The sequence below is a fragment of the Clytia hemisphaerica genome, unplaced genomic scaffold (assembly GCF_902728285.1).
Source record: "Clytia hemisphaerica strain Z4C2 unplaced genomic scaffold, Clytia hemisphaerica genome assembly, whole genome shotgun sequence".
Classification (NCBI taxonomy): domain Eukaryota; kingdom Metazoa; phylum Cnidaria; class Hydrozoa; order Leptothecata; family Clytiidae; genus Clytia; species Clytia hemisphaerica.
Genome location: NW_027104532.1, coordinates 126553 through 150920, shown reverse-complemented (window position 1 = coordinate 150920; position 24368 = coordinate 126553). Strand labels below are relative to the sequence as shown.

General features: G+C 36.0%; 1 protein-coding gene across 3 annotated transcripts in view; it reads left to right on the top strand.

Moving 5' to 3' along the window:
• LOC136822441 (uncharacterized) overlaps nt 1–24368 on the top strand; it is a 30269-nt gene that overhangs the window by 5043 nt on the left and 858 nt on the right. For 2 of the 3 annotated variants that reach the window (XM_067078703.1, XM_067078702.1), the window contains exons 2-14: nt 458–631; nt 5159–5332; nt 9858–10031; nt 12647–12836; nt 15678–15852; nt 16607–16858; nt 18723–18841; nt 19257–19360; nt 20459–20714; nt 20925–21098; nt 21522–21771; nt 22907–23200; nt 23639–23692. In XM_067078703.1, the coding sequence (XP_066934804.1) occupies nt 458–631; nt 5159–5332; nt 9858–10031; nt 12647–12836; nt 15678–15852; nt 16607–16858; nt 18723–18841; nt 19257–19360; nt 20459–20714; nt 20925–21098; nt 21522–21771; nt 22907–23115 (2251 nt within the window). In that variant the 3' untranslated portion in view covers nt 23116–23200; nt 23639–23692. Of the gene's footprint in view, nt 1–457; nt 632–5158; nt 5333–9857; nt 10032–12646; nt 12837–15677; nt 15853–16606; nt 16859–18722; nt 18842–19256; nt 19361–20458; nt 20715–20924; nt 21099–21521; nt 21772–22585; nt 22723–22906; nt 23201–23638; nt 23693–24368 lie in introns of those variants that run through there. The other variant, XM_067078704.1, reaches the window with a different exon arrangement.

Below are 24368 nucleotides of genomic sequence, written 5' to 3'. Positions count from 1 at the left end.
AGGATACTATAAGGAAGGTCTGTGCAAAATTTCAGCTGGATCATATTTTTTTCCTACAAAGAGTGCTTTTTAAGCTGGCACGACCATACTACAACATCCTTATTGCCTTTAGTATTATATTTTTTAACATCCTAAACACATTTCTTTTTGTTTTTACCAAGTTAGATAAAAGCAATCAAAATTATCCTTTTATAACATAAATCTAATAAAAAAAAACATAAAAACTTGATGCTTCATATACATTTCAGGATCAGCTGATATTACACATACTGTAAGCTCCGTTTAGAGACTTTGCCAAGGTTGGCGACCCGCTTTGAAGTTCCTCATCCAGTATATTTTATTGAATGAGCTTTTGAGTGCTGTGATTGGTTGAAGTGAAACAAGGATTTTTGGAATCTTTGAGAAAACGAAATGGTGTAAAATATATTAATAAATATGTACTATTTTTATTTTTTAGTGTCGCATTGAATATTGAAGTATTGAATGGTGGTCTCGTTCATAAACTGCCAAATAGAAAACATAAGCCGCTCACCAACTGGGTGCCGAAAGTAAAGGCCAAGATTGTCGACAAGGGCACTCGTACAGGTGTCATCATTGACCATGCACCAGTTGGCTCGGAAGGCAGTGAACGGTACACTTTCATTTTATTTATTCTAAAAATTTCAGCACTTGAGTTTACTAAACACCTAGTTGGTACCCGATAGATACGGCTTTTCCCCTGCATCTTTTAAAAGGGATAAAAAATGTGCTTAAATCTAATAAAAAAAATATCAACCCTGCTATCTTCCTAAAATAAAAGTTGAGCTTAATTCGGTAAATATCTAGGAGTTACCTTAAAGGAAGAAATTTTGGCGGAAAGAATTAATCCGCCAAATTAAGTTCCCACCAAAATTTCTTTTTTCCGCCATCCGCCAAATTAAATTCCTGCCAAATTAAACTTTTTGAAAATATGATCTCTTTTAACGTGTTTTTACATTTTTTTTGCTGTTTTTACGCCATTTTAAGGATAAATTTTTCAGCAAACGCCAAATTAAATTACCGCCAAATTTAATTTTTTCGTCCATCCGCCAAATTAAATTCCCTCTAAAAAACTTTTTTGGCCATCCGCCATAATAAATTCCCGCCAAAATTTCTTCCTTTAAGGTATAAGGATTTAAAATTTTTGTTGACGTCAGCAAAAATTGTTTTTCCTTAGTTTTCCGGGACAAGCTGGAGTTTTTACAAGCTCTTATTTGATTTGGTTTGTCGTTAAGATGTAATAAAATAATCTTATTACTTTTTCTAAAGAACGCGTCATCTTTAACCCTTTAAGTGCCGATGTCGTATATATACGACATGGGCTATATAGGAGGGCGAAGCCCTCCTGTAATGCCCAGTTTGAGTTAGAAATCGTTATTTTTGGTCGAACTCGTAGGAATTAGATTGTCCTTTATGGTCAAGCAAAAAAAAATTCAAAAGTGAGTCTTTCCAGCGAAATTTTAAGCAAAAAAGTCAAAAAAATGCAAAAAATTGACAAAAATTCACTTTTTTGAGATTCTGACCGTTTTTTGACTATTTTTGGTCAACGAGTGATCCAAGAACCTCCAAATTTGGCCCTGTTTTACTTTATTCTGTCTTCTAGTGAATTGATTTGAAATTTTACCACTGGGCACCTTTTCATCAGTTCAGTCAGGTCCGCGCAGCAAACTTTTTTAAAAAAACTAATAATTTAAGGGGGGGACATTAAAATATTGGAGTGAAAATTAAGGGGGGAGTACTTTTTAAGGGGCAGCTTTAATAAATTTTGGAAGATAAGGGGTGGAAAATGGATAAGGGGTAAATTTCTGTTTTAAGGGGGGACCCATGACTGAAATCATGGATGAAACCATGGTCTGTCTAGATTTGTCCATAAAATTTACTCTCCTGGAAAAAAGGAACACCTATTTCAAAAAAATATCTTGTAATAGCTACATGGTTTTAAATTGATTATATGTTTGTTGATGGGTAATTATTATTTCCATGCAACTGGGATGCAATCAAATAATTGCGATTCAATTATCGAACACAATCGAATTTCAGTCGAACTGCAAGATCCTGGCCCTGGGTAATTTATTTGATTATTGTGTTCGCGAATTGCGTTTGATTTTAGATTCGATTATATTCAATTATATTTGATTACGATGTTTGATTGAGTGCAATTGAATTAGCCAACTCCTCTAGAGCTTTAGATCTTTAGCATGGCCGAAAATATCAGATAGCTAGCGCCAAGTACAACACAAGACAAGGAGCGGTTAATGCGAGTGAATGAAATTGAATTAATCATACATAATCGAACATACCCTAATAGACCTTTTTTCAAAGAGGACGTCCTGTTGAATAATTATGTAGTCCAGCCATAAAAACAATGATAGTGTACTGTATCAAGCATATTGTAATAATTATGCATGGTTTTATCATTGTTTTTCTGCTGGACTACATAATTATTCAACAGGGTGGCCTCTTTGAAAAAAGGTCTATTGAATACAATTAAATGCATTCGAACATAATCGAACGTAATCGAATGGCAAATTTGATATATATATCCACAGTGATCTTTTGTTGGAACTTTTGTAAAATCGGGATTATTTTGGCTAATTTCCCTTGTATCTCCTTAAGTAGTGCTCATAAGGAGATAAAATTTGGTATATAAAGTCTCCTTATAGCAATGTAAAAGTAGGAAAAAAAGTTTTTTGACACATAAAACTGTTCACCAGTTATTGGGCACTTTCGTTTTCGAGAGATCCCTCTATCCCAGGCGGTGTCAACTGAACCCTATCGAACCGATTTTCGTTATCGAACCATCGAACTTTATCAAATCCTATCGAACGATAGCTGTTCGATTACCGAACCCGATCGAACAGCTATCGAACTTTACGAAAATTTCTTGATAAGTTCGATTTAGTTCGATGAGTTTTCTTTGTTCGATGAAGTTCGATTGATGTTTGATGAGTTCGATTTAAGTTCGATGTAGTTCAATGGTTGTGTCGGATTGATTTCTTTACCTTTCAGAAAATTACAAGGTTGGGATAGATATAGGATGGCCCGCGAGAATGGCCTGTGGGCGGCCGCCAATACGCCCTCGGAATATAAATAAAAAATTGGGCGGCAAGGTATAAATCAATTTAATCGAACCAATCGAACTTCATTGATCTTAATCAAACTGATCGAACCTCAATCGTATTCATCGAACTGCGATCGAACTATAATCGTATAATCGAACAGTCATCGAACTTTACGAGTTAGTTGGGCAGAACATATGGTATCTTTTCTAAATCGCTGCTTCGAAAATGTCAAGCTTTACATAGAGATTGCAGTTAAACCAATCATCAAAATAATGTGACGTAACTGGTATATTTGCAAAAATGTTGTGATAAACCATGGTTTTGACCCTGGAGACTGTTCAAATTTGTCAAATTGAATCAAATCATTCTCAAAAAGGGGTGAATTTTTTATCCTATGGGGGAACAGGTTTTTTTATTTTTTAATATAAATTTTCTTCTATGTATTGTAATACTTTCTTTCGATCCTCAACACTTTAGTTTTTTACTCCATTAACACAATTCGACAGAATTCGACCATATTTTAGATCATACAAAAAGCAATAATGATACATTATGACTAGGTCACAGTGTGGATCTAAACCACACTGAAACGACCGCCTTCCATCACGCATCACGCTCGCGAAAGAGCGCGCGCACATTATTAACGCCTACATGTCATCTCCAGTACATTTTAGATTATTCATTGAAAACATATTACAATATAGTCATTTTTCATGTCTCGATTATTCAATTCCGAATAAAAGACATTCAGGAAAAAAAAAGAGAAACACCTGGGTAATCTAGTTAAAAAAACCGAAAGTAAATGGCAGACAAAGTAATGAGCCAAGGCAAAACGAGATTAGCGTACCACTATGAAAGAAACCGCCTCCGGCGGTCGATAAAAAAGCTTTTAAAAATCTTTTTCTTCATTAGTTATTTGTTTGTGAATAGTTTTGAGCAACACTTCTTTTAGACGAGCATGTGGCGATGACAATTTTCAAAATTAAGGAGGGACGGGACATTGATTTTTCTGCAATTCAACCCCATATATGTGACAAAAATTTTAAAAGATTTTAAATTTTTTCTCGAAAAGTAAATATTTAACTGCTGAACTGGCAGTGCCTCTCTCTTCGGTTTGTCCCACAACCCACAATAGTGTGGTCGCCTGACATTATTTGTAGGAAAAAGATATGATCCGGCTGAAATTTTGCACAGACCTTCCTAAACAATTGTGTCCTTCTTATACTTTTGTTTCTTATTTAGTAAAAGAATGTGGAATATCTAAACGATAAGAATAAAGAAAAAGCTATATACAGGTTAAACAATATGGTGAAGCCATAGTCCTACATCTCCCCCCAGATCGTTACGTAACAACGTGAGGAGCGATCTAAAGTCCGAAAATAATACTGCTCGATGGAGGTTCAACTGTCCATTCGAGATAGTGTTCATGGTCATTTTCCTCACATAATAAAAGAGGGATTGTGACCTCATCAAAGTAGCAACGAGTTTCCCTCGATACAATGTCTTTCAAATAAAGTTTCTGTCAACATTCAAGAACTCTGTTCAAAACATAGCACCAACGAAGTGGCCTAAAAAGGGTGCTTCACCAATGGGAATTTAGGGGATTTTTTCTGTGGTTTAAGGATACTATAAGGAAGGTCTGTGCAAAATTTCAGCTGGATCATATTTTTTTCCTACAAAGAGTGCTTTTTAAGCTGGCACGACCATACTACAACATCCTTATTGCCTTTAGTATTATATTTTTTAACATCCTAAACACATTTCTTTTTGTTTTTTACCAAGTTAGATAAAAGCAATCAAAATTATCCTTTTATAACATAAATCTAATAAAAAAAAACATAAAAACTTGATGCTTCATATACATTTCAGGATCAGCTGATATTACACATACTGTAAGCTCCGTTTAGAGACTTTGCCAAGGTTGGCGACCCGCTTTGAAGTTCCTCATCCAGTATATTTTATTGAATGAGCTTTTGAGTGCTGTGATTGGTTGAAGTGAAACAAGGATTTTTGGAATCTTTGAGAAAACGAAATGGTGTAAAATATATTAATAAATATGTACTATTTTTATTTTTTAGTGTCGCATTGAATATTGAAGTATTGAATGGTGGTCTCGTTCATAAACTGCCAAATAGAAAACATAAGCCGCTCACCAACTGGGTGCCGAAAGTAAAGGCCAAGATTGTCGACAAGGGCACTCGTACAGGTGTCATCATTGACCATGCACCAGTTGGCTCGGAAGGCAGTGAACGGTACACTTTCATTTTATTTATTCTAAAAATTTCAGCACTTGAGTTTACTAAACACCTAGTTGGTACCCGATAGATACGGCTTTTCCCCTGCATCTTTTAAAAGGGATAAAAAATGTGCTTAAATCTAATAAAAAAAATATCAACCCTGCTATCTTCCTAAAATAAAAGTTGAGCTTAATTCGGTAAATATCTAGGAGTTACCTTAAAGGAAGAAATTTTGGCGGAAAGAATTAATCCGCCAAATTAAGTTCCCACCAAAATTTCTTTTTTCCGCCATCCGCCAAATTAAATTCCTGCCAAATTAAACTTTTTGAAAATATGATCTCTTTTAACGTGTTTTTACATTTTTTTTGCTGTTTTTACGCCATTTTAAGGATAAATTTTTCAGCAAACGCCAAATTAAATTACCGCCAAATTTAATTTTTTCGTCCATCCGCCAAATTAAATTCCCTCTAAAAAACTTTTTTGGCCATCCGCCATAATAAATTCCCGCCAAAATTTCTTCCTTTAAGGTATAAGGATTTAAAATTTTTGTTGACGTCAGCAAAAATTGTTTTTCCTTAGTTTTCCGGGACAAGCTGGAGTTTTTACAAGCTCTTATTTGATTTGGTTTGTCGTTAAGATGTAATAAAATAATCTTATTACTTTTTCTAAAGAACGCGTCATCTTTAACCCTTTAAGTGCCGATGTCGTATATATACGACATGGGCTATATAGGAGGGCGAAGCCCTCCTGTAATGCCCAGTTTGAGTTAGAAATCGTTATTTTTGGTCGAACTCGTAGGAATTAGATTGTCCTTTATGGTCAAGCAAAAAAAAATTCAAAAGTGAGTCTTTCCAGCGAAATTTTAAGCAAAAAAGTCAAAAAAATGCAAAAAATTGACAAAAATTCACTTTTTTGAGATTCTGACCGTTTTTTGACTATTTTTGGTCAACGAGTGATCCAAGAACCTCCAAATTTGGCCCTGTTTTACTTTATTCTGTCTTCTAGTGAATTGATTTGAAATTTTACCACTGGGCACCTTTTCATCAGTTCAGTCAGGTCCGCGCAGCAAACTTTTTAAAAAAACTAATAATTTAAGGGGGGGACATTAAAATATTGGAGTGAAAATTAAGGGGGGAGTACTTTTTAAGGGGCAGCTTTAATAAATTTTGGAAGATAAGGGGTGGAAAATGGATAAGGGGTAAATTTCTGTTTTAAGGGGGGACCCATGACTGAAATCATGGATGAAACCATGGTCTGTCTAGATTTGTCCATAAAATTTACTCTCCTGGAAAAAAGGAACACCTATTTCAAAAAAATATCTTGTAATAGCTACATGGTTTTAAATTGATTATATGTTTGTTGATGGGTAATTATTATTTCCATGCAACTGGGATGCAATCAAATAATTGCGATTCAATTATCGAACACAATCGAATTTCAGTCGAACTGCAAGATCCTGGCCCTGGGTAATTTATTTGATTATTGTGTTCGCGAATTGCGTTTGATTTTAGATTCGATTATATTCAATTATATTTGATTACGATGTTTGATTGAGTGCAATTGAATTAGCCAACTCCTCTAGAGCTTTAGATCTTTAGCATGGCCGAAAATATCAGATAGCTAGCGCCAAGTACAACACAAGACAAGGAGCGGTTAATGCGAGTGAATGAAATTGAATTAATCATACATAATCGAACATACCCTAATAGACCTTTTTTCAAAGAGGACGTCCTGTTGAATAATTATGTAGTCCAGCCATAAAAACAATGATAGTGTACTGTATCAAGCATATTGTAATAATTATGCATGGTTTTATCATTGTTTTTCTGCTGGACTACATAATTATTCAACAGGGTGGCCTCTTTGAAAAAAGGTCTATTGAATACAATTAAATGCATTCGAACATAATCGAACGTAATCGAATGGCAAATTTGATATATATATCCACAGTGATCTTTTGTTGGAACTTTTGTAAAATCGGGATTATTTTGGCTAATTTCCCTTGTATCTCCTTAAGTAGTGCTCATAAGGAGATAAAATTTGGTATATAAAGTCTCCTTATAGCAATGTAAAAGTAGGAAAAAAAGTTTTTTGACACATAAAACTGTTCACCAGTTATTGGGCACTTTCGTTTTCGAGAGATCCCTCTATCCCAGGCGGTGTCAACTGAACCCTATCGAACCGATTTTCGTTATCGAACCATCGAACTTTATCAAATCCTATCGAACGATAGCTGTTCGATTACCGAACCCGATCGAACAGCTATCGAACTTTACGAAAATTTCTTGATAAGTTCGATTTAGTTCGATGAGTTTTCTTTGTTCGATGAAGTTCGATTGATGTTTGATGAGTTCGATTTAAGTTCGATGTAGTTCAATGGTTGTGTCGGATTGATTTCTTTACCTTTCAGAAAATTACAAGGTTGGGATAGATATAGGATGGCCCGCGAGAATGGCCTGTGGGCGGCCGCCAATACGCCCTCGGAATATAAATAAAAAATTGGGCGGCAAGGTATAAATCAATTTAATCGAACCAATCGAACTTCATTGATCTTAATCAAACTGATCGAACCTCAATCGTATTCATCGAACTGCGATCGAACTATAATCGTATAATCGAACAGTCATCGAACTTTACGAGTTAGTTGGGCAGAACATATGGTATCTTTTCTAAATCGCTGCTTCGAAAATGTCAAGCTTTACATAGAGATTGCAGTTAAACCAATCATCAAAATAATGTGACGTAACTGGTATATTTGCAAAAATGTTGTGATAAACCATGGTTTTTGACCCTGGAGACTGTTCAAATTTGTCAAATTGAATCAAATCATTCTCAAAAAGGGGTGAATTTTTTATCCTATGGGGGAACAGGTTTTTTTATTTTTTAATATAAATTTTCTTCTATGTATTGTAATACTTTCTTTCGATCCTCAACACTTTAGTTTTTTACTCCATTAACACAATTCGACAGAATTCGACCATATTTTAGATCATACAAAAAGCAATAATGATACATTATGACTAGGTCACAGTGTGGATCTAAACCACACTGAAACGACCGCCTTCCATCACGCATCACGCTCGCGAAAGAGCGCGCGCACATTATTAACGCCTACATGTCATCTCCAGTACATTTTAGATTATTCATTGAAAACATATTACAATATAGTCATTTTTCATGTCTCGATTATTCAATTCCGAATAAAAGACATTCAGGAAAAAAAAAGAGAAACACCTGGGTAATCTAGTTAAAAAAACCGAAAGTAAATGGCAGACAAAGTAATGAGCCAAGGCAAAACGAGATTAGCGTACCACTATGAAAGAAACCGCCTCCGGCGGTCGATAAAAAAGCTTTTAAAAATCTTTTTCTTCATTAGTTATTTGTTTGTGAATAGTTTTGAGCAACACTTCTTTTAGACGAGCATGTGGCGATGACAATTTTCAAATTAAGGAGGGACGGGACATTGATTTTTCTGCAATTCAACCCCATATATGTGACAAAAATTTTAAAAGATTTTAAATTTTTCTCGAAAAGTAAATATTAACTGCTGAACTGGCAGTGCCTCTCTCTTCGGTTTGTCCCACAACCCACAATAGTGTGGTCGCCTGACATTATTTGTAGGAAAAAGATATGATCCGGCTGAAATTTTGCACAGACCTTCCTAAACAATTGTGTCCTTCTTATACTTTTGTTTCTTATTTAGTAAAAGAATGTGGAATATCTAAACGATAAGAATAAAGAAAAAGCTATATACAGGTTAAACAATATGGTGAAGCCATAGTCCTACATCTCCCCCCAGATCGTTACGTAACAACGTGAGGAGCGATCTAAAGTCCGAAAATAATACTGCTCGATGGAGGTTCAACTGTCCATTCGAGATAGTGTTCATGGTCATTTTCCTCACATAATAAAAGAGGGATTGTGACCTCATCAAAGTAGCAACGAGTTTCCCTCGATACAATGTCTTTCAAATAAAGTTTCTGTCAACATTCAAGAACTCTGTTCAAAACATAGCACCAACGAAGTGGCCTAAAAAGGGTGCTTCACCAATGGGAATTTAGGGGAATTTTTTCTGTGGTTTAAGGATACTATAAGGAAGGTCTGTGCAAAATTTCAGCTGGATCATATTTTTTTCCTACAAAGAGTGCTTTTTAAGCTGGCACGACCATACTACAACATCCTTATTGCCTTTAGTATTATATTTTTTAACATCCTAAACACATTTCTTTTTGTTTTTTACCAAGTTAGATAAAAGCAATCAAAATTATCCTTTTATAACATAAATCTAATAAAAAAAAACATAAAAACTTGATGCTTCATATACATTTCAGGATCAGCTGATATTACACATACTGTAAGCTCCGTTTAGAGACTTTGCCAAGGTTGGCGACCCGCTTTGAAGTTCCTCATCCAGTATATTTTATTGAATGAGCTTTTGAGTGCTGTGATTGGTTGAAGTGAAACAAGGATTTTTGGAATCTTTGAGAAAACGAAATGGTGTAAAATATATTAATAAATATGTACTATTTTTATTTTTTAGTGTCGCATTGAATATTGAAGTATTGAATGGTGGTCTCGTTCATAAACTGCCAAATAGAAAACATAAGCCGCTCACCAACTGGGTGCCGAAAGTAAAGGCCAAGATTGTCGACAAGGGCACTCGTACAGGTGTCATCATTGACCATGCACCAGTTGGCTCGGAAGGCAGTGAACGGTACACTTTCATTTTATTTATTCTAAAAATTTCAGCACTTGAGTTTACTAAACACCTAGTTGGTACCCGATAGATACGGCTTTTCCCCTGCATCTTTTAAAAGGGATAAAAAATGTGCTTAAATCTAATAAAAAAAATATCAACCCTGCTATCTTCCTAAAATAAAAGTTGAGCTTAATTCGGTAAATATCTAGGAGTTACCTTAAAGGAAGAAATTTTGGCGGAAAGAATTAATCCGCCAAATTAAGTTCCCACCAAAATTTCTTTTTTCCGCCATCCGCCAAATTAAATTCCTGCCAAATTAAACTTTTTGAAATATGATCTCTTTTAACGTGTTTTTACATTTTTTTTGCTGTTTTTACGCCATTTTAAGGATAAATTTTTCAGCAAACGCCAAATTAAATTACCGCCAAATTTAATTTTTTCGTCCATCCGCCAAATTAAATTCCCTCTAAAAAACTTTTTTGGCCATCCGCCATAATAAATTCCCGCCAAAATTTCTTCCTTTAAGGTATAAGGATTTAAAATTTTTGTTGACGTCAGCAAAAATTGTTTTTCCTTAGTTTTCCGGGACAAGCTGGAGTTTTTACAAGCTCTTATTTGATTTGGTTTGTCGTTAAGATGTAATAAAATAATCTTATTACTTTTTCTAAAGAACGCGTCATCTTTAACCCTTTAAGTGCCGATGTCGTATATATACGACATGGGCTATATAGGAGGGCGAAGCCCTCCTGTAATGCCCAGTTTGAGTTAGAAATCGTTATTTTTGGTCGAACTCGTAGGAATTAGATTGTCCTTTATGGTCAAGCAAAAAAAAATTCAAAAGTGAGTCTTTCCAGCGAAATTTTAAGCAAAAAAGTCAAAAAAATGCAAAAAATTGACAAAAATTCACTTTTTTGAGATTCTGACCGTTTTTTGACTATTTTTGGTCAACGAGTGATCCAAGAACCTCCAAATTTGGCCCTGTTTTACTTTATTCTGTCTTCTAGTGAATTGATTTGAAATTTTACCACTGGGCACCTTTTCATCAGTTCAGTCAGGTCCGCGCAGCGGGCCTGACTGCTTTAATTCCCTAACCTACCCCCCCCCCTTGGCCGCCGCCCACCACGCCCTTCCTAAATCGGGCGGCGCCGAAGGCGCCCAAAAGAAAGAAGAGACTCTAAGCTATCCAACGAGCTATATACGAGCTTCTAATTCCTTCTAGATCAGGAGATATAAGCCCTTAAAGTTTGAACTAGCGTATTTTTAAAAAAAACTTAGAAAAAAGGACCCTGGCACTCAAAGGGTTAACACTTCAAATGACCAATTAGTGAAGTATCTTGTAAAAACTCCAGCTCATCCCAATTTTCCTAATGACCAAACCAGAATATTTAACTCACGACTTTGAAATGGTATTAATATGACGAATAAGAATGGGTAAAAGTTATTTCCCGAAAACAAGGGTGTAGAACAACTGGTTGCCATGCATTATTTGATGCACTAGTATTTTTCACTAGTTGTAAGTTAACCCTATTAGCCCCAGGGGGGGGGGTAGAATCTACCACGCTGGAGTTCTTTTGTTTATATCTCGGAGAAAAATTTTTCAAACAACTTGAAACTTTCTGACTTTTAATAAAATCTTATTAAGAGTACTTGTACAAAATTTTAGGGTCATAGGTTGTCCAGATCAGGTTTTATGACTTTATTGTGAAACATGACATAAAACCCAGCTAAAATCCTTAAAACTCAAAATTTTAAAGTGCTGATAACTTCTAAACTATTTATTCAATCATTTTCAAATTTTGACACGTGATAGGCATTGATACACCCCTGTCTCAGTGCCCCGGTGGCATGATTTCAGTACATGATTTTTTTCAGTACATGGTTTCAGTACATGATTTTTTCCTACGTCACTGCAGTAATCAAATTTTTATTGCACTCATTTATAATCATCCTAAATGGCTTGGGAATTCAAGAACTGTTTTTATTGTCGCTGTCTTTATTCAATTTATATCTCAATTCACAAATGAGTGCAATAAAAATTTGATTACTGCAGTGACGTAGGAAAAAATCATGTATTGAAACCATGTACTGAAAAAAATCATGTACTGAAATCAGGCCACCGGGGCACTGAGACAGGGGTGTATTGATAATACAAATTTAAAAACTCTAAAGAAATTTTTGTTTATGACGTCATCAAATTTTGAAAATTTTATTCTTCTTCAGCATAGATTTTAAGAAAAAATCTTCATGGAAATTGCAAAACCGGCAATTATGTTAAAGAACAGTCTTTTACCTTTCAGAATCTTCAAACAGAATCGAAATATCTTTATTGGTTCGACTGTAATAGACATTTTTGTAAACCATATATTTGGGCTTTTTTCCGACAGGTGGAAATTTTGTGATGACGTCATCAGTTTTTGAAGGACGTCATCAATTTTTTTTTCTTCCTGGAAAATTGTATCATGATGGAGAACATCTGTACCAAATTTCATGGCCATAGCTCTTCTAGATCGAAAATAATCGAGGGTGGTAGATTCTACCCCCCCCCCTGGGGATACAAAAGTCAAAAAAGCTTGGGGCTAATAGGGTTATTAAAGTTTTAGTCTTGACGTGTTCGTATTGTCCTTTTTTAGGTACACTACGTTCATTAGTATGAAAAAGGTCTCCAAGCAATCTGACATCGTAAATGCGTTATCCTACAAGGAGAATCTCTTCACCAGGGAATATTACCAATCAAAAGAGAATTATCTTCCTGATTATCTCTACGCACTGATTGAAACTGCGAACCAGGATCCAACAATACCTATCGTTGAACCAGTAAGGGTAAGTAACACTACCAGTCTTTGTACGTCACTAGTCTAAAGTTGGCCTTATTACGCCTTTGGCTACGCCAATTAGGACCGTGAATCACGCCAATAACTTGCGAAAATCGGTAAAGCCCTAGACAGTGGATAACGTGTTTATATGGTCAGAAAAAGGATTGCTTATGCCGATACAGCAAAAGTGAAGCTTTATAAACTATAACCGTTTAGCCCATATCTTCTCTGGTCATAATTTCAAGGCCACAGCTCTTGTTAATTATGGGATTTTACGGGAGTCTTGAGTCTTCCCACAAAGCCGCAATACACGAAGAGTTTAAAATAGTAAATATTGTCAGACACTCAGTATTAGCCTATTTAGTAGGATTCGTGCATCTGCTACATGCTATTTTCTATTCAATTTTCTATCTCGATTCCCAAAGGAGTGATTTACAATAAAAATTTGATTACTGCAGTGACGTAGAAAAAGATCATGTACTGAAAACACGAATCCTATGAAATAGGCTAATTAGTAGCCAGTCTTTAAACGCGTATAATGTTTGTAAATAACAATGTCAATGTTTATTTCTTCTTGAAATTCTGGCGACAAAGTAAAAAATTACTTACCTCTCTTTATCCCTCCAGGTAGAGCAATATTTCTTTTAGCTGCCGCAAACTTGTTCTGAGTTACCGAGTTTACACTAGTCTCAAAGCAGATCTCGATTAATATCCAAGCTCCATAAGAGAATTATCTCTGGCTTAGTGGTTCTCTTAGGAAGTTTTCATCTCAAAGAAATAAGAATTTCTGTCCAACTATATGTTGAACGGTGAAAAAGAAAGCGGCTATTAAATTTTGATTCCTCCCGATATGTTTCGGACTCGGTTCGTTCTCAAGGGGGGGGGGGTTCACTTTTACGGTATGACGGTATTGGGCCTTTTTACCCCCGGTAAATCGGTATTACGAGAAAAAAATGACGGGATTACGGTATTTCATTTTCTACCGGTATCGGTAAATTGCCTGTTTTTTGTCGGTATTTCGATATTTTTATCAATAAGAAACGGTATTTCGGTATAAAACTATTTACCTTTTACAGTCAAGAACACCTTCAAATTAGCCTATCATAGGCTGATTAGGCTATCATAGGCTATTTAGACTATTTTATATAGGCTATTTAGCCGAAAATCGATAAAAACCTCGATTTCTGACGAAATGTAAATAGTCGCGTCTATTTTTCACCATTACTTCATTGCCCAAAGCCAAAAGAATCTTTTTCACTTAAACTGATATAACATTCAATTTTGTAAACAGAAATATGAATAAATTTACTATCCATCGGCTAACTAACCGATTATAGGCTAATTTTCTGATAATAAAGTGCCGCGTACAAAAACACATGTTTGTTAAAAAAAAAATTTTTTTTCAAAAAGCCCGATTTTGTTACCAAAAGGTGGAATATTTCCTAAACCAAAATTGACCCAAAGTCAAAATTTGTCATGAACATTTCTCTGACAATGAGAAACCATGTATTCCTTATCGATTTTCGGCTAAATAACCTATATAAAATAGTCTAAATAGCCTATGAGAGGCTAATTTGTAGGTGTTCTTGACTGTTTTAGTTTCTTCATGAGTTACGCAGAAAAATTTTCAAAAAAAATTATTCCGCTATTTTAACCAGAAAATTTTCTTGCTCGCTTCGCTTGCACAATCTTGGATGTCCTATTGACTTATTGTCATGGTGAGGTTATTCAAAATAAGCAAAACTTTACGATATCTAAACAAATATTTTCGGTTTTTTTCTGCGTGCGCATTTTTTTAATGACAACTTTTGCGATGCAATAAATACTGCATCCAACGAATGAGTCTAGATAAAATTTTCTCCGTCAGCACTAAATGATATGGTCGTCTCTCCGTATTCACTTATATTGCTACTACAATACAATACACTGATACTGCAGTAACTTAGAGACAGTAAAGGCGGTTTTTACTCCTTCAATAATTAGTAAAAGTAGGTAGTTCTAAAAACATCTTGTGCTGCATCGAACGATTAAAAAATAATTCACATCATGATGCACATGATGATGCGATTTGAGGTAATCTAGGCATTCTAAATTTTAATTTTTTTTCTTGGGCGAAACTCTTGGGGCTCCGCACCATGTACGGCAGGTACGTCGCTCACTGTACCATATTTTTGCCAACAAATAGTCAGTGTTAAATAAAATCAAAAATTGTGTGACCAAACAAGGCATACTTGGCTAACAATAGCGTATTAAGGCCGTTTTTCAATAACAAAGTAGAGCAAAAATTATCGAAAAGTTTTCGCGCTCGCTTTGCTCGCGTTCTTGTTTTCCTTTTCTTTTCTCCGATAGGGGGGGGGTCTAAACTTTAGAATTCGCGTCCTCTAGCTGCACCACAGCACCACCTCTATGAAGCCTGTGTTGAAGTCTACGTGTAGATCAGACTTAGGCGCTCGGTTGGAGAAAATTGAATTCTTGGTTCAATCCATGGGGTGTGAGGGTCTTCAGTTCTTTGATCCAAAAGTTTTCTCTTTGTAGTATAATCCTCTTCATTTTTTCAATGTCAGTCTCGTTGTTCTGTTCGATGATGGTGAACTTTGCGTCTCTATTAAAATCGTGGTTTGTTTGGTAGAAGTGTTTACATGCAGGGATTGTCTCTTGCCGTTCTGTCCAATTATATTCACTCAGGGGATTTGGGTGGCATATTAAATGAGCTTTTGAGTGCTGTGATTTAGAAAATGTGCAAGATAATTTGCCGTAGAGTTCTGCACTTTAATGTTTAACATACCTAGGAATACAATTCGGAAGAAAATAAAAGCTAAAATAAACTAGATTGTGAACATTCTTTTAGGATTGTGGCATTCAAAGCTGGGATGGTCGCTCAAGTATTTGGGTCTTCCCACATTCTGAGTTCACTCTTATAACACTAAGAGTTGACGATGAAGGTGTTACGAGAGTGAACCCGGAAGATGTAGGTCTGGGTTTCACGACAACAAAGTTTTACACCAAACAACTTCTGTCGATCAGTAAGTAAAATCTATTTCTCCAGGGGTTATTGCTAAACAAGAAGAAATACTAAGAAATGTGAAAGCTTTGATGCCGTTTAGAATCGATTTTAGTTGTTGTCAGACTAAATGGAAATGATTTTGGAATCAATTCTAAGTCTTTTGAAATAACCTTGCAGTGCTGCTACTTTTTACCACAAATGAAAAATTTACGTAGAGCCTCAGAAAAAAATTTCTCTAGTTATCGTGGCTAACCATGTATACATTTAAAATGTCAATTTCATCATGTTGTAGGCTAAAAATATTGATACGAATCTAAAACATTTTCGGAAAAAGATCTACATTATTGGAAGAAATTTAGGCGGGGATTTAATTTGGCGGATGGCCAAAATGTTTTTTTAGAGGGAATTTAATTTGGTAGATCGGAGAAAAAATTAATTTTGGCGGGAATTTAATTTGGCAGATGACAGATTTTTAGGTCGAAAATCAAGGTCAAAACATTAATATTGCATACTTTTAGTGGGTAAATTGTGAAAAATCAGACATAAACGAAAAAAAAATAAATTCTGCGGGAATTTAATTTGACGGATGGTGGATAAAATTGAATTTGGCGGGAACTTAATTTGGCGGATTTAAGGCAAAATTGAATTCACCACCAAATTTTCTTCCCACCAAAATTTCTTCCCTTAAGGTAAAATCTCAAACAATCAAAAATGCTTCAAACACGAATGGGTATCATTATGTAGACAAAATGTAAATTATCATTTTTTACTAGGAGAATTCACCAATGCCAACTTTGACCCGGCAAAGCTTGTACTGGAACGGGTTAGAAGGGACTATTTTTCAATCAACAGTCCCCCTTTCTTCGCCACGCTTGGGGCGATGGCATATGCCATTAACATCAAAAGGTTCAACTCCCCAATGGACCATCCGTTTGTTCCCGTGGTGATTGGTGGTGCTGGATCGGGGAAAAGCACGGCAGTCCAGTTAATTTTTTCCATCGTTGGTATTACCAAAAGTATAATTTGTAAGTTTTCCAATACATTCATTCTTTTGACTAATATAATATCAATTTGCCTTGCCCATATACATTCTTTGTTTATACAATATCATGTTATTTTGTGTCATTTTCATAAAAACTATTAACCCTATTTTTATCAGAGGGTGGAATCTACCTATTATTGCAGGGAACATTCCTGCAAAATCTTTTGTTCACAGCACTTCTAGATCAAAAGTTATTCAATCCTGGTGGAAAACACCCCCATTGATAATACTACTCTTTTGTGTTTAATTGTAGGGGGGTCATTTTGCCGGTGGCCGGGTAGCTCAGAGCATTTGCCTTACAATCTAAGGGTTGTGGGTTCGATCCCTGGTCACCGCCAACTCAGCGGATGAGTAGCTTAGATTGGGTAATCTGATCTAGGCGGTAAGTTACTGGGAGCTGAGAGTAGGTGTGGTGCTCCACCTCAGCATTCGATCTCCCAGGTCTAGCGCAAATAGAAAAGGGGATTGACTCCCTCACTCCCGGTTCCGCCGACAGCCACCAGATGAATATACTTACTACTACTACTAGTACATTTTGCAACTTTTGGAAAAAAGTCACTCCCATATCACTTTATAATGACCCCCACCCCCATTTTATTGATTTTTCTCCGAAGTACCCAACCCCTGCTTATTCCAACCTCTTACAATTTAAGCACAAAAGAGTACATTCAAAAAAGCCTGAATAATAGGGTTAATTTCGTCTTAGCAAACTCAGGCAAATTAAGGCATGTCCAAATTTACCTGAATTTTTTATCACCGTTTTCACTTGTCATAGCATATCACTTCATACTTGGAAAGAAGCGTATTGGAGTGTAGATCACTGGAATAGCTGTGCCATAATTAATTTTTTCACCCAAAAAAAGATATCAGGCAAAAACCAAAAAATGCTGACGTCAGCAAAACTTGTTTTTTGAATAACTCCAGTTTGGCTTATGGTTAAAAAACATGAAATTTGGACCAAAGTTGCACACCATCAAAAGGACCATTTTGAAAGAAAAGATTTTTGAAATTTTGCTGACGTCAGCACTTTATTGCAAAATTTCGTATTTTGCTGATTTCTGCTGACGTCAGCATAATTTTGAAAAAAAATTATAAAAAAATGTTCCTATTAATGATATGTAACTTTTGAGAAAGTATTACGATAGGCATTTCCCGGGGGAGGGGGTACTATACTTGTCGACTGACGGGGGTGCTCCGCTGAAGTTCGAAAAATGGACCCTACGTGGGACTCGAAATTTGCGAAAAAGTGACCCTGAAAGGGACTGAAATTCCAAAATTTTCTCGAATTTTCTACTTTTCCCCCAAATTTTCCAAAAATAGGCACCCTACGAGGGACTAATTATTCTATTTATGTGTTTTTGCGACCCTACGTGGGACTCGTGGAGGCTAAAAAAGGTACCCTGACCAGCGGAGCATCCCCGTGACCCATCTTGCCCTAGTACCCCCCATTTATGGCGGTGATATCGGAAAAAAATTTAAATAAAATCGAAAGTACACGCAATGCGGTGGACGAACTCAGGGGAACAGGGGGAGATACATGATTTGAGCATATTTATTTTTCTTATAAGCATCTACTTTACAAAAATCAAATCAATAACTCTTAATAGACAGTAATATACTTTCGGTCCGAATATCAAAGGATTGTGTAGAAATAGTCAATCTAGGATCAATTACTATCGAGCTACAATTTTTCTTAGAATTTTACAGAGGAAAAATTTATCCACATCTTTGTGGCTCTTTTCATCTATTATGTTGGAACTTTGGCATCTCTTGAAGGTTAAATTCAATTTGAGTTTGCACCACCCATTTTTTGGTAGACCTTTAAATTAATAATTTTCTTTTCACAGTACCAACAGAATCAGGCTTGGACGAGGAGCTTTCGAAATCTTCTGCTCCGGTTTGGTGGGAGGACGTGGAGGATCGAAACACTGCCTTCGAAAGCACAACAATGTGGGTTTATGACAAGGTGAACTTATTGTTTAAAGTTGAAAAAGAATAGAATTAATGCTTTTTGTGCTGTTTTATACTTTTATCACCCATTTATATAGCTGCTCCCCTAGTGCACAGCGGGTTTTTTGAAATAAGCTTTCTCACTGGAAACCCCAGAACTTCATTGGTTTCATCACTTGGACACATTTGTTAAAAATCATTGACGATTGTCCAAATAAATATCGTATTGCAGAATATCGTATTTGGTTAGATTATTTAAAAATTTGAAATTGAGTCGTGGATGGTCTTCACTAAATTGGATTTTGATACGAATATTCATGTTTGAGCTCGTTGACCCTGACGCCGTTGAACCTGATAAATTTTGATCCGACGATACATAACAAGGTGGATTGAATCTTTATTATCTCAATAAGAAATGATTTTATCTACAGAGTGCCAAGAAAAAGAAGAATTCCCACGAAATGGCGAACACCGTACCCATATGCACTTCGAACGGACTTTTCTTTAAAGATTACGAGGGTGTTAGACTGAAAAGGTAATGAAATTACAAAGGGCAGGCGATTTACTGGTTGGATTAGTTTTGGCAGCTATGGCTGCGTTTAGACCGACTGGCATTTGTAATTTGGCATTTGCTCATGAGGGATTCGATTTTAATAGCTTTCCGATTGTATTTTCTGTCATGGCATTGGCTGCGTTTAGACCAGCCTGGCATTTGTAATTGCTTGCAGTATTCTTTTGAATTTCATTGTTCCACGCTTTTGTTCGGTTTGTCAAATGCCTAATGATGCCAGCGTGTTGGCATTTTGTTGGCATTTGAAATGCCATTTTGAGCGAAGGAATCCCCTTTTCTAGCATCTGAAATCAAACAAAGGGACCAAAACAAAGAGAAAAACATTTTTGATTTTTTAAAGTATATGCACGTTTTCTATTCATTTTTTTCTATATGTTATAAAATTTGCAATTTTTGCCGTAGCCTTGGCCTACGGCAAAAAGTTGAATTTTAATCATATCAATTTAAAATAGTTTGACGAGGATTCCTTGATAACATAATAAAAAGAGAATGAGAGTTGTTATGGAAAAGGATTGAGTTACTTCGATCATGCGTCAAAACAAGGTATCAGAGGGAATCCTTTTCTTTCTTCTGTAATATTACACAAAGAAGATTCCCTGTCTTATCTATCTCTGCGGAATATAAGACAATAGAAAGCACATGAAAATTGTGATTAAAGGTATCCCCTTGTAAGCAAATGCCAAATTACAAATGCCTAGCTAGTCGGCTAGTAGTTAAAACAGTTTTCTTTTGTAACTAATAAAGACGCACGCTTGTCGCTGGCAAAATTCTGATTTCCCTATTCAAATAATTGAGACAAAGTCGTGAAAACTTTTTTTCTTAAACCAGAGGGTGATTCCTTTTTAAAATTTGATCAAACCAATGAGGACCATGCATTTGAATACAATAGTAGAATAAAAGAACATGTACACCTAATCACCTTAAACCTAGGTCTGAACAAGACCTATGGTTTATATACTTATGTTATGCCCTTGGCCCCTGGGGGAGGAAATTGCCCAATAAAAAAATGTCAGAAATGTTATTGAAAGAACGCACTAAAATTAATTGTTAAATCAATTTCAGACTTCTTGAACGGATCATCGTCATCCCATACAAGAAAAATCCCCAGTTCGGTAATTTCAATGATTCGTATGAGTTTAATCAAACAATCGCGGAGTTTGTTGGTCTAGCACAGGCGCTGCTCCCAATACTGCTGAAGATTGATTTCCATGAGCAGCAATATCGAGCTCTAGCTAGCTCAGTGCTCGAAGATTTCCCTGAGATACATCAGTCGAGAGATATCCATAATTATGGGCTATTGCTAAATTCTATGGCTATGGTAATTCTTTTTGTACTTCCTTGTTTAAATTGATATTTCGAGCCAAGTTACATTTGTTTTCAATGCCTCTTTGCCCCTTTGACTCAAACTTGGTATTTCGAAAAGCTAAACTTCCCTTTACCTCCAAAAAAAGTTTTTGTTCCATCTTTGAATCAAGAATTGTAATAGAAGTTATGTGTTAAAATGAAATGTGATCAACTCTTATTATAGGTAATGGATAACTTGGAAATGTCCATTGAGGATATCACAGAAACTTCTCATCAATTTGTACGAGATTTTCTCATTCCTTTTATTACTCCCTTTCACCAACGGTATGAGGTCAAAGAAAATACAACTGACCGAAACAAATTACATAGATTGTTAACACAAGCTATAAAACCAGAGGTATATTCATCTTTCTTTACTTGTTTTTGACATTGACCAAAAGTTAGCCCCTGACAGAATCGGTGAAGCCTACCAACTTTATAGTGGGCTATTGTAAAAATGTAAAATACACATGGCCCCCTACAGAACTCAGGATAACTGAAGCTTTCGAATTAAGATTTTCATCAGTGTATTGAGCCTAAGCATTTAGTATTGAGTATCTAAAAAATTTTAGTTTGCTCGCCTGCATTATTAATATTGCACAGGCTGGTCAGTAATTTACCCGAAATGCTCACTTTTTGCATAACAGTTGCTCAGATTTTGCTGAAAATTAACAAGGGATAAAAAGCTGCTTTGCCTGTTACTTTGATTGTCCATATAGCTTTAGGTAAGACCAGATGGAAAGTGGAGCAATAAGAATATCCTAATAATTTTTATCATTAGACTCGTCACCTGATCATCGTTTCAAAAACAGTGGGCTGTACATGTGGGGACGCTGTCGGCCTTCCATTAACCCAGATAAATAGGTTGACAACTATACCTGTCGACCAGATACGAAACTTTGTTGTAAAAAATGGGCTGGGTTGTAGTGGGAAGAAAATCAACCTCACAAATAATAACGGACGTATCCAATACCATGGTATCCATGTGAGGAAAAACTTTGTTTCTCAAGAGCTTCTGGACATTATTGAAGGTAAGGTGTTATATTCAAAACAGCTAATTTCAAATTACTCAGATCCTCTGATAGTAGAAAATTTTTGTCTAACCATATTTTTTGCCGTATCTATATCGTGAGAGTCACATTCCATAATATGGGCTATGACTCCAAATGCTACAATCAGGGACAAAATACTTGGCACAAAAGGGAAATTCACCGGGGTGTTTTGAAACCACAATCGATTTGTAAGTGCTCTAAAGTAGGTTCGAAGGGTAGAGTTTTAACTCTGAGTTTTAACGCTGAGGATCTGAGGATCCAAAAGTTTAAAAATGGTCCAGTAGGGCTTGAAATATAGCCTAGAAACCAATAAATCCCTCCCAGATCGAAATAATCGATGAAATCAAGTTGAGGGCCTGAAATTGACATTCTCGCTCGAACTTCAATTTTCGAAAAATGGTAAATTAGCCAAAAGTGCAAATATATTATGGCATGGATTGTATATCTATTCAACAGAAAACGAAAACCCATGGCAATACTAGCAAGGTAGATGATCTTCTTGTCTTCGTGGTTGATTTTTAAGCTAACAGGATTAATGAAACTTTTAATAAAACGATATATAGCCTAATGGACTTGTATACAGTGATGCTATCCAATCCGTTTTTCATGCGGAATCGGATTTACATCGAATGCGGGTTTATCAAATATTGGGAAGTATCCTTAAACCGATAAACACGAATTAAAATTTACACTTTGTGCCGCAAAATATATATAATTTCAAAGAAAGCCAGACACTTGGTACCCGCGGTACATCTTATTTTTGTTTAGTTAATCCATAATAATTTCGTTCTAGCCCCAAACAACGAACCAGTACAGGATGAAGAACAACTCATCGATGAACAACTGTTCTTTAAGGAAAACAAAATCGGCCTCACTTTTTCTGTGCTTGTGACGACGACGCGTACCGTCAATAACCTGGACTTAGATTGAGTATAGAGAATCATCATCTTAAAGACAATCCTTTGCATTTTGTGATTTATTGAACTGTCTTTTTCTTTGCCAAGTTATTTTCATTTGCATTATAATGTGAAAGCAACAATCTCACCCGGTGTTTGCGACGACGGGAACCGTCTAGTAGGAAACTAATTAATTGGTTTTTCGTTTTTGCCAACAGGAAATGTTCAGCAGGATGACAAAGCAAACGAAGCAAATGATGACCAAGACGAAGCAAATAATGACAAAGCCAACGAAGCAAATGATGACAAAGCCAACGGAGCAAATGATGACAAAGCCAACGAAGCAAATGATGACAAAGCCAACGAAGCAAATGATGACAAAGCCAACGAAGCAAATGATGACCAAGACGAAGCAAATGATGACTAAGACGAAGCAAATGATGACCAAGACGAAGCAAATGATGACCAAGTCGGTAATCTTGACGAGGCCGACGATGACCAAGAGTTTCCAAGTAAAGATATTGTCTCATTTCAAGCAACCTTATTTATCAATACCTACCACTGTTCCAAATTTCAATTTTACAGTTACCGTCAATCCTGAGTTCTTAGGGAGGTAGTAGAGTGTTGGCAGGTGGGGTAGTGCCCCCCCTGCGTCGGCTGATTTTTTGGAGGCGACAAATGACGAGGGGTGTCAAAAAGCGCCTCTAATTGCTAAATTTGGTGCCCCTTCGCTTTTCTACATTCTTAAATCAGCTATTATCCAAATGTTTCCGTGCTTGTTGGTCCTCTTTCTAACATTTTTCCTTAATTTAGGGGTGGGGGGGGGCACCAAAATACCAACTTTGAAAAAATGCGTCCCCAGTTTGACATGATTTTGGTTGACCCAACCCGCTACTGAGATGCTGAAATCTTTATGTCTGATTATTATCTTTAATTTTTCTCACATTTAGATATTAGACGCAATAAGCAAACCAAACGCAAGCATCAAACAAGAAAAGAAAAAGGTACTGAATCTTTTTCGACATCATGCCAAGAAATGACCATAAAAATAAAAGATACGTTTACACATACTGGCTGTGTTTACACATAGGCTGCGTTTACACATACTTTGCATTTGTAATTGCTTGCAGTATTCTTTTGATTTCAATTGTTTTGCGCTATTGTAGTTTCTCAAATGCCTAATGATGCCAGCGTGTTGGCATTTGAAATGCCATTTTTAGCGAAGGAATCCCCTTTTCTGGCATTTAAAATCATAAATTCCTAACTTTTATTTAGCTTCAGGAGCTATTAGCAATAGTTTGGCCTCCGAACAGAAAGAGCCCCCCCCCTAGGCCGAATAGGGTTAAGACTTCAGTGGAAAAACACCCTCAAACTTGAACACGAGGGAATCACCTTTTTTGTAATAACATTCAATAGATGATTCCTTGAGAAGTCATGAAGTAAAATACAATGGAAAAGCTATTAAATTTGAATCCCTCGTAAGAAATTGCCAAATGCCAAATGCCAGTATGACTGCGTTTACACATACTTCGCATTTGTAATTGCTTGCAGTATTCTTGGTCCCTTGGTCATTGTTTTCTGTTTGTTTTTCTCCAAAAAGGGACTGGATCTAGTGGTAAGAATTTTCTACGTGCTCAAGCAAACCCAAAAAATGAAGTCTGCCAAATTACACCGGGCCAC